Source organism: Camelus bactrianus, chromosome 12 (genome assembly GCF_048773025.1).
Source record: "Camelus bactrianus isolate YW-2024 breed Bactrian camel chromosome 12, ASM4877302v1, whole genome shotgun sequence".
Taxonomy (NCBI): Eukaryota; Metazoa; Chordata; class Mammalia; order Artiodactyla; family Camelidae; genus Camelus; species Camelus bactrianus.
Genome location: NC_133550.1, coordinates 56599065 through 56612589, shown reverse-complemented (window position 1 = coordinate 56612589; position 13525 = coordinate 56599065). Strand labels below are relative to the sequence as shown.

Genomic DNA, 13525 nt, shown 5'->3' with positions numbered 1-13525 from the left:
AAAAACCAAAAAAAAAAAAAAAAACAACCCCAGTTCTAAGCAACTTAATGGCTTTTAAAGCACAAGGAACCAACATGTTAACTTGTTCTGGTTAAACACCTAATTCTAGTTGCCATGTTTTCAGGCAGGAATAATAATCATATTATTAAACAAAGCAGTTTCACTAGGTCAGTAATGGGGGCACAAGACAATCAGGGGGCTTCTGAACTACAGACAAACAACACAGGTAGAACCCCCAAGATCTTCAGAATAATTGACTGCATGGCACTAATAAATGCAATCCAGGAAATCTTGGATTAAGACTCTCAGCCCTGATTGTCTTCATGCATATTCTCAGTGCCCTCTTAAGTCTTTCCGGCTCTCTTGGAATTTGTGTGACATGACTGTCATTTCCAGAAAGGAGGGCAAACACATCTCTTCCTGTAATCTCAGACTGTCTGTGAACATTTGTTCTAGTCCTCAAAACTGGGTCTTTTCCTTCCTGTTTCTTTGAAGTTGCCTGTTGCTAACTTCTTGTTTCAGTTAAATGACAAAATCATATGAAAACGTGGGCCAGACGGAAAGACACACAAAGTCGATGACGTCCTCTTGATTTATTTTTCTGGATTCAGACAGTCCAAATATAGCGGACAGGTAAGGAAAGAAATAACTTGGGATATGAATAATGGCTGGATTATACTTTCATACTTTGAAAAGAAAATTTGGAAAATATTTAAAGTACAAGTTTATGACCAATCTCTTCCACGGAAACATAATGGCTCTGGTGACATGATATTGTGATTTATAATAAGAAAAAATATTTTGGTCTTCATCTACAGTTTCTGGCACCCTTACAGTTTCCAAATAAGAGCAACAGGAGCATCTTTTGTTATACTAGTGAGTTTTGTCATCAGTTTCTGAAATAACTTGAGCCATAAAAGGTGAAATGGATTCTGTTAGTCATAACAAGCCCTTTCAACCACACCAGACTTTATGTTAATGGGGTGACTTCTGGACCATCCAACCCCCCTAACGATGAGGGCAGGTTGTCAGGGAAAACAGCCTACTGATTAGACAGACAGAACTTTCAGTCCAACCCCTCAACCTCTGGGGAGGGGAGATGGGCTGGAGATTGAATTAATTACCAATGACCAATGATCCAATCAACCGTGCCTACATAATGAAGCCTCTATGAAAACCCAATAGAACAGGGCTCAGAGAGCTTCTGGTTGGTGAACACGTGGAGGGGCTTAGAGACCGGTGTGCCCAGAGAGGGCGTGGGAGCTCTGTGCCCCTCCCCATATGCTTGCCCTTTGCACCCTTCCACTTGCCTTTTCCTGAGTTATATCTTTCTATAATAAACTGGTAACCTCGTGAGTAAAATGTTATCCTGACTTCCGGGAGCAACTCTAGCAAATGAATTAAACCCAAGAAAGGGGTTATGAGAACTCCAATTTTCAGTCAGAAGCATAGTAACAACCTGGACTTGTGACTGGCACCTGGAGTTGGGGGGCAGTCCTGTGGGGCTGAGCCCTTATCCCGGGATCTACCCTCTCCAAGTAGACAGTGTCAAAAAGGAATTAAATCGTAGGATACCCAGCGGGTGTCACAGAATTGCCTGATGTGGGAAACCCGCTCCCTCTTCACATTTGGTGGCCAGAAATGTCGTGAATGAAATATTGAGAGTAATGTAGAGAGTAGAGGAGAAACACAGGAGGAATTTTTCCTTTGCGTTTGAGTGTTAAAAGTGGGATTTGCTCTAATAGTCCTGGTTCACAAAAACAGGCGATTTGGGAAGAAAAAGCATGGAAGGGCAGGGGCTAAGAACCTTTGGCTCCTGAGTGACCACATGGTCACCAAGGGACGAAGCAGCTGCCGTGCTGTGCTCAGGTGCTACTGGTTAAAGTCACCAGTGAGCAAGCTCCCTTCGCCCAGGGAGACAATCTTCTAAAGACTTTTACCTCCTATGTTCTCCTAAAACAAGAGAAAGGAACAAATTGTTTCTGTCATCTGAGTTACAAGGGTCATGTCGAGAGAACTCAGTCATTTGCTAAATGGTGCGAATCCCATCGTGCACTGGCAGGGCCAGATGCCCAGAAAGCCCATTTGATCATCCATTGGCAGTTAGATTGTTAAAGAAAGCATTATACGGTAAAACAAACAAACAAACAAACAAAAAACAGATCTAAGCATGATTTATAGGTATTTATGATTAGAGGGAAACAGAGAAAGACGGAAGGAAGGAAAGAAAGAAAAAGGGGCGAAGTCACCCACAGAGGGTGTAGAAGAACAGTTCCTAACAACTGGAAAACCAAAGGGTAACTTTCAGAGAGAGACGTGACAAGGAAGCCTTTGCTCCAAAGACAAGATACCCTTTTTGTTCATCTGCAGACTCCACTTGTTTTTACATAATTGTGACAATTTTGGACTTAAAAAAAAAACGGTTTTTAGGCGCCAACGTAATGAGACACAACTTTCCACTTTCCTCAATGAAAAGTCCTGAAATAGAATATTTTATATGTTCTTAAAAGAACATCTTTTTTTGGTTCTGCTAACTTCTTTGGCTGCCTTAAATATTTCCCTTGCTTAAGATTTAAGGTCTATGGAACATACATAATTTGGCTAAGTGAAAAAAAAATATCCCATATTACAGTTATATAGAGAGTTTATAAAGAAAGTAGTTTCCCTTAAGATGAGCTTTCTAAATCCCCTCAATATTATGAAGTAAGTAGTTGCAATAAAAAAATACTATATTTGATATAGTTGAGTTTATTTCTCCTTCTCAGAATTGGCTGCTTTAAATCACTGAATGTACTGGGATATCAGTTGGCAATACATAAAAGTCTAAAATCTATTATTACACGATGGAATTTTTAGAAGTTCCTAAAAATGATGATATCTACAGTTAATGACATGAAAAAGCATTCATAATATAAAATAAATCTTAAAAACTACAAAAAAGTATGTATTCAGATTGCATATTTTTGTTAAAAAAGGTCTATACTCATGTATATAAAATATCATATAGATACAAATATCAAGATGACATTGTTATCTAGAGTTAGGGATTATTTTTACTTCCTCTTTCTATATTTCTAAATATTCTGAAACTCTATGAAAGTATATTATGTTTGGAGTTAAAACAAAAACATTACAAAATATCCAACGTCCAATTAGTATGATAATTAAACCAGTTCTCTTAAGACTTCAATCATCTTCATGTTGAGCCTAAATGATCCAAAACAAACAGATGTACCGAGAGGTCCAGTGTCGAAACTTCCCATAGACGTTGCCTAAGCTTGACCCCTAACATTTCCAAAATGTGTTCCAGCATCCTCCTTGCTGCTTTAGGAGCTAGAAATGGAGAAATGCAACAGATGGTGACAGTTGTGACTGTCAGGATGCCAAGTTCAAGAATGGAATTTCTACTTCAAGAATATTTGCAGGGGTACAATAATGTCTGGAGAATCTAAGCACAAAGCTTTCCAAAATGCAAATGTTTGTGATTAAAAGGAAAGGTGATGATGTAAAAAGATCTTACAGTTTAACATGAAGCCTTTAGGTTAAGGAAAGAGTGAAAAGTTAACCAATTATCTGAAATAGATTGCAGAATTTTTTTTTCTGACTTTCTTAAAATGAAATCTATTTTGACGTTATAATTCATTTTTTATTACTATCTGTAGAATGCTTCTGGCTACAACATGAACATCTTGCTATCAATGAGTGCATTTTCAGAGGATGAAAATTAACTTTATCATTAGCTTCAATAAAATGTAATTCAGAGAGTTAAAATTTTTGTTGGAAAAATGAACAATATTTTCCCAAAGCAAACTTACGGATTTATGTTAAAATTTAAAATGTCTGAGTTGTGGAGTCAGACAAACTTGAACTTGAGTTCCCCTTCTAGCTCTTTTTATTAACTGTATAACCTGGAGCAAGTTACTCATTTGGGGCCTTGATTTTTTCTTTTTCTCTACAAATTAGCACCTAATCATGAGGTTGTTTTTTTTCTTTTTAATTCTTCTTTTTTTTTTTTAATGGAGGTACTGGGGATTGAACCCAGGACCTAACACTGAGATATACCTTCCCCACCCTCCCTTTTTTTAAATTCTTGATGGTGTAATATTAACATAGTTTCTTCCAGTTTTAATATATATGATGTGGTTTCTGTAGTAACGTGGTTCGTGCACATAGCTACCTTTCCTGAAGTTTATATTAAGTCCTCATATCCTCATGTGTACTGAAGTCATAGTTAATAAGCAATGGCATAAAACAAATTTGCTAAATTTGCTTTGAAAATTGTGGTACCCAAACTCCAAGACAGTCCCCAGTGACCACTGCCTCCTGGTATTCATGTCCTCTGAAGTCCCCTCCCCTAGCAACTCATTTCTAATGAATAGAACACAGTGGAAAGGATGCTGTGTGACTTGGAGGCTGGGTCATACATGGCAGTGTGGACTCTCTCTCTCTCCACGTGCTCTGGGGGAGCCATGGGTCAGCTGCCCTGTGGAGAGGGAGGTCCACGCGTTGAGGAACTGAAGCCTCCTGCCAATAGCCGTGTGAGTGAGCTTGGAAGTGAATTGTTCAGCTCCATCAAGTCTTCAGAGACTCAGCCCTGGCTGACAGCTTGGCTGCAGTAAGCCCGAGGCAGAACTACACAGCTAATCTGCTCCCGGATTCCTGACCTTCAGAAACTGTGCGGAATAATAAATACTCCTTGTTTTAAGCTGCTAGATGTTGAAGTAATATGTTACGTGACCACAGATAACTAATACACAGACAAAATCCAAAATGACAAAGGTGGGAGGGTTTACAGACAAAATGCCATTTGCAAGGAAGATAGGAAATAACTTTCTAAAATATAACCACATTTATTTGAAAATCAAAGAAAAGAATCGCACATTTGACTTCTTTAACAAATGTCCTACCATATTAAAACATGGCAGACATTTTTTTCTCTCAGGCTTTTATATTCATTCCTCCTAGGAACTTGGGACAAGTGTCCCAGGACTGCACTGAAAGATACCAGTCGTGCACTACACTGTAGTAGGTTGTGTATGACATCCATTTAGTTTTGTGGACTCGGTATTTACTATCTGACCCCAAATACCGTTGACACATAATAAGTCATAATTTTCCCAAAGCCTGCATTGTCTTCACACTTTCTGAGTTTGCCTACACGAGCAAGTCACCTAACTCAGGAACCAGCCACGCACCAGTTTCCCCTACAGCTCAACGCAGCCTTTCCGGTCCCCAACGTAGAAGCAGTCACTATCAAGAAGTGTACAGGCAACAGTGGTTTTCACACATTTGAAATATTCTTGGAATAAAATATCACGAGACCAAGAGATTGCACTAATTCATAGTCGTCATAGGCAAAAAGTCTGGGTGTTAGGACAAAGCCCCGGCACCTTAAGTTTTCTCCTATGTCAGAGTCAATTTGTTGCTTATTTGGGTGAGTGTCAGAGTTTAGAATATAATTTTAGTTACCCATTTCTGTACAAGAATCACATTCCTGAAGCCAAGCTGTAAGCCATCACATACTCATGACTTCTTGAAGGGGCTCTCACATCTTAATCAAAACTGAAGTCCAGATCCTCCATTTCAGCATACATTAGCTGCTGTCTGGCATCTATTTCTGCTTGTTAATAGCGTCCCAATTTTTATTCCCGTAACCTCCCCTCCCCAATACAGCGTGGGAGTTTTTAGGGATGCTGGAGGGGTGAGGCATGTGGTTGAGGTTTGAGATAATATGCCTAATTCTGTCACCGGGCCACAAATTGTTACAGGATGAAGTGACTAATTAACTTAAATTGGTCTAATTACAGGGATGCCCAGGTTAGTACTGACAGTTGTGAAAGACTCATTCTTTCCCACTGAATAGAAGCCTCCAAACATAAAAATCCAGCAGTTTTGAGAAAACATGATGAGATGAAGAAGAGAGAACCAGTTTGAGAATCAAGTCACTCCACGGGAAGCAGTGCTGGGAGATTGATCCTGGACAATTATTTGAGCCCTTGATCAAACGGTACCTAAAACTAGATATACTACAGAAGTGTTATTACTTGAACCATGAAATTTTCTTTAGTTTGGACTGGATTCTTGCCACTTGCAACAAAATATTCCTAACCACTAAGGCTACCCTGACATGGCAGAATTCCAACAGCAGGTGTATAGATTAAATTCACCTTTTTGGGACATTCTCCATACAAATACAAAATTATGATCAAACCGATGTGTCTATTAAAAAAACAACTATTTATCCACAACACATAATACACTAAGTGCCACAAAATTTATTGACTATAGCAAAGCAATGAGAAGGCTGGACTTTTCAAAGCCCTTCAAATCACACCTAGGAATTCTCTCTTTACCTGTAAGATGAAACTCAAAAACTGGTCAACAGCATAACCAGGCTAAAGCGGGGTATAAACCAGAGCTCAGGATGTTACTGAAACACAGGTTATCCAAAGCTCCTGGCTTTAACAGTCTTCGAAATCAACCACTTGATAAAAATCTTTGCGAAGAATGTTTTGTGTCAAAAAACAAGAGAACGTCTGTCTGTGTGATGGTCTGGGTGAGTGGTGAGGACAAGAAGCTTTAGGATTCTAGGAATCTCACAGAGACCATCCTGGAAACTCCCCATCATCTTCTTACAGGCTCATAAAAGTCTTCCCACTGCCCCAAGAACTGCCGCTCTTTCTCCTGCCTCCCTCCCTCCTTGCCTTCCTTTCTCCTTTCCCTTCCTTTTCTTTCCGCCCCCTTCCCTCCCCTCCTGTCCCCTCTTCTCTCCTTCCCTTCCTTCCTCCTCTTCCTTCTCTCAGTTCTCCTTCTTCTTTTCCTTCCCTCACATCCATCTGAGGAGCAAGCCATCATCTCACCACCCTTTATATTCCAAAGCCTTCCTATTCCCCAGTTTTCTCATATTCTGCCCAAGCTAAAACGTTCTTCACTCAGCAGCCAACCTGACTTGCTGAGCTGGAAACGCCTGCATCTGCCCCTCTGCCACCTCTCCCTCACGCCCCAGGGCTCCCTCCGCCCGCTTGTAGCCCAGTGTACATGGATGGACTTCTCAGCACACGTCTGTCTGAAGCCATTTTTTTCACTCCTACCACAGCACTGACCTCGAAGATGTTCATATTTCCTCTGTACTGCATCTGTACAGAAATCCTAATAGCAGCTTCTTAACTGAGCTTCCAGAACATAATTAGCATGCTTTGGGATAAACATTCTAATTGTGCTGTCCTCTCCTTGAATAAATAAACTGCAGATTTTCCCGATTATAAAGGAAAGAAGGAAAAGGAAAAAAATTCATTTGTGGACAAATGCTCTTACGAAATGCTTTGTGCGGGCAGTTGGGAATCAGGAAAGGAGGAGGGACACATGCATCTTTCATGTCCCTGTTACATTTTTCATTCTAAAACGCATGGTCTTAAGGATGTCAGAAACAAGCGAGAGAAAGAAACAAGTGATCTGTCCTCTGAGCTAGGAAACCTTAAAAGTTACATACAAGTACATTTTGGAAGCTGGGAGTGGCTTTTTACCTTGGCTTAAAACAAAACAAAACAAAACAAAACAATCATTTCCCCAGTTCAGAAAATGGATACATATTAATACTGCTCATTTTGGTATAAAATAAGGCACAAATTAATTCTTTGGTACCACTGCAATATACCTCAAATACAAATATATACACACACGTACGTGCTAGCCACACAAACTAATATCAATTACTCCACCAAAATCATTTAGCAGTGGAATAGCTCCCTTTCATCCTCTATATTCCATTCCTAAATCTCTTTTCTGTATAGAATGAACCTTCAGACCAGCTGATACCTGATTAAATGATGACCCTCTGCTTTTTGAGTAAGCCGAACATTATTGATTTATTTAAAAATAACTCCACTTCTCTGCTTTTCCTACTAAATCACCGTGGGCATAAGTAACGTAAGTGGATTACAGGAAACATTAGCACCAGCAATCGCTGTTGCAAGCTATGAAAGCCACAGCACAGTTAGAGACTAGATTCACAGCGGTTAGGAACGCGAATGGAGCAAAATCGCCTATTGCCACTGTGTCATCATCACTCAAAAGAAAAAAGCACAGCTTCTTCATCAAGCATGAAACCACAAATGAGCTAAAAGTGAACGGACCTGCCAGGGTTCCTCACTGATGCCTTTTATCCTCCATAATTTTAAATTAGCCGGACGGTACATGATGTTACAAGACAGAACAGACCCCTTGGTCTGTAATTCACAGGGACTTTAAGGGCTGATGACTATGGGTGTGTGATGATCACTAGACGAAACACCTTTCATGAGCCCGAGCATTAGCACAGGCAAGTCCAGATACGGCGACATCATTACCATCATTTGTCTTCACGCAATAGACACAGTGCATAGCTTTCACCTTCAGAACATCTGTTACTCATAAATGCAGAAAATTTCAGGAGGCCCAATGACCCACAAATTTTCTCTTAACAAGAGCTCATCTTATGTTCTCAATTTATGGTCTTTATTGCGTCACCAACATTTCCCCCAAGACATTTCCCAAGCAAAACCAGAGACTCCAATTCACGTGACTCTATTTTGAGATACCCCAAATGATGACTGGATCATAATAAATATTCGATGTTTGCTGGCTGAAAATGTCAATGAAGGGATCTTTGACTCTCAGTACTAAGTTAAGTGCCTTATATGGAGTAGACTTAAACAAAAAAGAAAAGGAAAAAAAGCTTGTTAAATTTAATTACATTAGGTTTATAGAAAGGTTGCCAAAATGCAAACACAGTTTCATTGAATTATCTTGCCTTAAAAGTCAACATATTTGATTATGTTTGGGGCAGAAATGCAATTAACAACCATTTAGCTACTGATCTGTAGTTTCAGGGTCTCCTTACTGTAATTTTCAATTTGAGAGAGACTATAGTCCAAATAGGGTGTCTACCTCAGGATGGATTTAAACTATGACACCTCCACAAATGGGCAATCTCTGGCCTGGGCTACAAACCCTGAGAATATAAGCAACGAGCCCACTGCATCATCTAGACGAATAAAGGATGATGCTTGTTCAGTGATATTAGGAATATTATCCATCAATTAATTACTCCCAAACCACTTTATCTACTCTAGTTACAGAAAACTACCCTCCCGCTACACCCCCCTCTTCAGTGTTCTCTTCATTTCTTACCATCTGAGTCAAGTGATTAGAAGATCTTTAGTAAGTACCATTTATTTACATAAACTGAGACCAAGGCCTGCCTGCTTTGAACAGATCATCACAGAAGGCAGGAAACTCAGTGCCAGGTATGACCTGATATAACTATAAGGACTTCCTAAAGCAATTTTTGGTTCAAATTACTTATTAAGTACATACCATGCACCATGCGACGTGTCTGCACAGAGCATACAGATAAGGCCTCTTATTTTATGAGCTTACATTTGAGAGGAAGCCAACAGGCAATAATCAAATAACAAAAAAGAGTAAGAAATGCTGTGGTAAATAATCAGTGAGATCCAATGATAACTATTCACCATTCAGTTTTCTGTTTGTTTGTTTTTAAGCATCAACCACGGAAGAAAGCATTGGCATTAGCATCAGTTAAATGCAATACTCACCACCACAATTACATTTGCTGCTGGGATTGGAAGGTTTTCCACTTCAAGGTCTTGACCGGCCATGGCCAACAGATTGAGAGACGGGTCATAGGCAGGTTTGGGAAATGCTGAATTAACAATTTGGTGGTGTTTGCTTATGTGAGCTTCGGAAGAGGAACGGTAGCGATGTTTATGTATCTTTTGTGGAGCTATATCCAGGCTCTTCTCAATGTCTTGTGAATGGTGATAAATGAATGCTGGTTTTCCACTCTTCTTCCGATGAATTGCCAAAAAGTGATCATTATTTCCTGAAAAGCACCCTGAAAAGGGGAAGAAGCAGAAACGAAAATCAAAGACCTTATTCAGTAAGATGAATAGAATATCTGATAAAGAGAATTATCCATTCTTAGGGAGCTGTAAGACTTGTGAAGGATTTAGATCAGTCAGTCTCCATTTTCCTCCCTTGCTTCGTTATCCTCAACAAAGAGAACACACTTGGTGGTACGGAAGCATCTCAGAGACTTTGTGTGGACAGAAGTGAGTATAGTTTGAAAAAGTCCCATTTCTCCGATATTCCTGACCTCTCGCAGTCAGGAATTTCCCCCTTTCTCTAAACGCACGGTTCTAACATCCTGTTGAGTGTCTCTTCCTGGATGTCCTAATTTTTCCTCAAATGACAACCATCTATATCATATTCAAGCTTTCCTTCCTTTAATCAATAGCATTTCATACAATTCTTATTTTACACTTTTTTTTATCCTGCTCATATTATAATCAACTATGTGTAATTAAAAAAAAAATTCTTGTAGACTATTTTAAGCTGGCTGAGGGCAGAAATCTGAGTATATTCATTGTGGTAGCCACTTCCAGGTGTGCAACGATACCCGTTCTCTCCTTCTTACTTAGTAAATCAGCCATCCAAATGAAGCAATCCAGTCATATTCCTTCTGTTAGGTAAGTATCCATTGACTTGAATGACTCTCCTGTTTGTCATTGGCCACAGGAGGAAACAGATAACACACACATGTGAGTCAAAAGAATATCACTAGGTCAAACACCAGTTAGTAAAGCAAATTTAAGACCTTCTATTTAAGATGATGAGCAGAATGAACAGATCACAACACAGTCACACCACCCACATAGTGCCTAGCAACTCGACGCACGACAGATTTTCCCTCAGTGTGCCTATAGCAACAGTAAGCTGTACAAATGCTGTCTCGTTAAAAGAATTCCGGGGTACCTCGAATTCTTACTGAATATTCGTAGTAGAGGAATTGCTAGTTTTTACAGCTTTTTCCTCCATCAAGCCTCTGTGACCAGCATGTAATTCTCTTACCAATATGATTTCAACTTTCACTTAGGGATATGAAGACAGGTTTATTTTTCAGTCGGCTCAAGTGCTTTTGCCTTGATGGGACAGCTCGGGAGCTTGGGAATCATTGGGTACCAGTGACTTCAGGCTTTTAGAGCATTCAAATCGCAACTACATTTCATGTGGATTCTGAAATAGCAATAGAAACCAGTCTTCATGTCTCCAATCGCGAGCATGCTAAATAGACTATAACGTTTTTTTAAGAAATCAAGCCACCATAATTTGCCAAAGATGATTAGACACTATGATCTTTGTTTCTCTGACTAAAATAAGAGTTCCTCTGATTTGGAAGTGTCCTTGAGGACCACTGAGCTAGTATCTGGAATAAGATTTATCTTCTCTGTCTTCAAATGCTACTTCTCTATCACCTCCCTCACTTCAACATTATGAATATACTCATGTAAACATTTTGGAAATGCTAAGACTAAGAAGCCTATTAAATATCAAAGTGGAGATGTCAAATTAGAAACTGAGTAAGTGTATAGTTCATGGTTGGAGAGGGAGAGATTTGTGAATCATCCAATACAGATAAAATTTAAAGCCAAGTAACTGGATATTGATTAAGAAGAGTATATAAGACAGAGTCCGTGGTAGAATTACAAGATTTAGAGTCAAGGAGCTGAATGAAAATGAGCCAGCAAAGATGTGTGAGAAGGAATGGCAGTAAAGTAGGAGGAAAACCAAGGAAGAGACATTCATAGGTGATTAAGAAAGAAATGTTTTAGAGCCTGTATGCATTACAGGGTCTTAGACAGAAGCAACTGAAAAATCAATCTTTTAGTGATGTCTCTAGAAACTAGGATATAAATGGAATTTCCATGTGTTTCCATGGAAGGTAAGTCCCACTGAAGACATACTCACAGATTTAAAAAATTACAAAGCACACAGAAACTACTGCCATGAGACATGGTCAGAAGATGGAGAAGTGGGAAGATTCCTGTCTAAGAAAGAATAAACTGAAACGAAAAACAAAGGGGGCTTCAAAATAAGTTAATTTAAAAATCCAAAGAGACAAAAGAGAAAAGTAAGAATAAGGAATCTGAAGAAAAGGGAACAGGCATGTTTCAACCCAAGTGGAAATGACAGAAAAGAAAAATACAGTAGTTAGAGAAATTCAATGTATGGGTTAAACAGTAGAACAGACACCACTAAAAAGCAAATTAGTAAACTGGAAAAGTTTAGGTAATAATTCAGAAAGCAGCACAGAGAAATTGACAGAGGAGATATGAAAAAGGAGGTAAGAGACTGTGGTAGACTGACTATTCAGATGGGACTCTGATCCACATCTACTGGCATTCACACCCATTGAGAGTGAGTTAGATCTTGCTTTTGACTTACTTCTACCCAGCAGATAAGGCAAAGGTGATGGAATGTCACTTCTATGATTAGACTAAAAAAAGATATGACTCTTGTGTTGCTAGGAGACTCCTGCTGACTTCGATGAAGCAAGTTGCCATGTTGGAGAGGTCCATGTGAAGTAGGAGGCATCTAGCCAAAAGCCAGGGAAGAACTGAGGCCCTCAGTTGCAACAACAATTGAGGAACTGAATCCTGCCAACAATCATGTAAATGAGCTTGGAAGCAAATCTTTCGTCAGTTGAGTCTTCATCTAGGAGACTAGCCTTGGCCACACTTTAATTGAAGGCCTCTGAGAGACCTTGCAGTAGAAGTCTCAGCTCACCCATGCCTAGTTTTCTGACTCACAGATACTGAGAAATAATACATATGTATTGTTTGAATCTGCTAAATTTACGGCAATTTGTTTATGGAGCAACAGGAAATGAATGCAGAGACGTTGAGTGATATTGAGGATAACATGATTCAAGAAATGAAACATTAGAGAAATTGAACAGTTTATAAGAGTTAAGGAGGGAAGTAACAAGATAAAATTTCCATCTCTCAAAGATTATTCTGGTTATACAAGAAAATGGAGTAGGCAGAAGCAAGAGTCAGTGTACAGCTACCAGGCAAAATATTTCAAAGAGGACAGCCCAGGTGAGGCAGCAGTAGAGGGGTGGAGCAGAGATGAATTCCAGAGTGTTAAGATATGGGAATTAACCAAAAAAAAAAAAAAAAAGAGAGAGAGAGAGAATAAATTCAATGACTGAATTAGTATTCTAGGAAGGAACCAGCAGTGGATATTTAAGGATAATTCTATTTCTAGTTGGCAACCCAATGTATGGGGTGCCCTTTATTGAGACAGAGAAATGTCAGCCTGTGGTGCCTATAATATATAGAAGCAGAAACATCCAGAGAGCAATTATGTTTACGTGGACCTCAGGAGGAAGTGCTGGACTAGAGATCAATATTTAAGAAACGTACGCATACTGACAGAAAACTGAGAGCCTGAGTGACGAGACTGCCTCAGAGAGACTTGTGGAATGAGAAGAACAATGAGCCTATAGCCAAGACCCAGAGAGCACGTTTAAGGAGCAGTTGGAGGAAGAGGGAGAAAAATCAGAGACTGTGGAAGTATAGAAGGCACGGGAGGAGTGAACCAAGGAGTCTGTGACTGGCAGTGCCCAGTGTCATTGACAACCTGAGCGCTCACACAAGACAACCCTGAATACCTGCACAGG

At 39.6% G+C, this 13525-nt stretch overlaps 1 protein-coding gene across 2 annotated transcripts in view; it reads right to left on the bottom strand.

Moving 5' to 3' along the window:
- Window positions 1-13525, bottom strand: part of PTPRR (protein tyrosine phosphatase receptor type R) — a 228504-nt gene that overhangs the window by 194154 nt on the left and 20825 nt on the right. For both annotated transcript variants that reach the window (XM_074375402.1, XM_074375401.1), the window contains exon 2: window positions 9597-9895. In XM_074375402.1, coding sequence (XP_074231503.1) covers window positions 9597-9895 — 299 coding nt within the window. The remainder of the gene's footprint in view (window positions 1-9596; window positions 9896-13525) is intronic.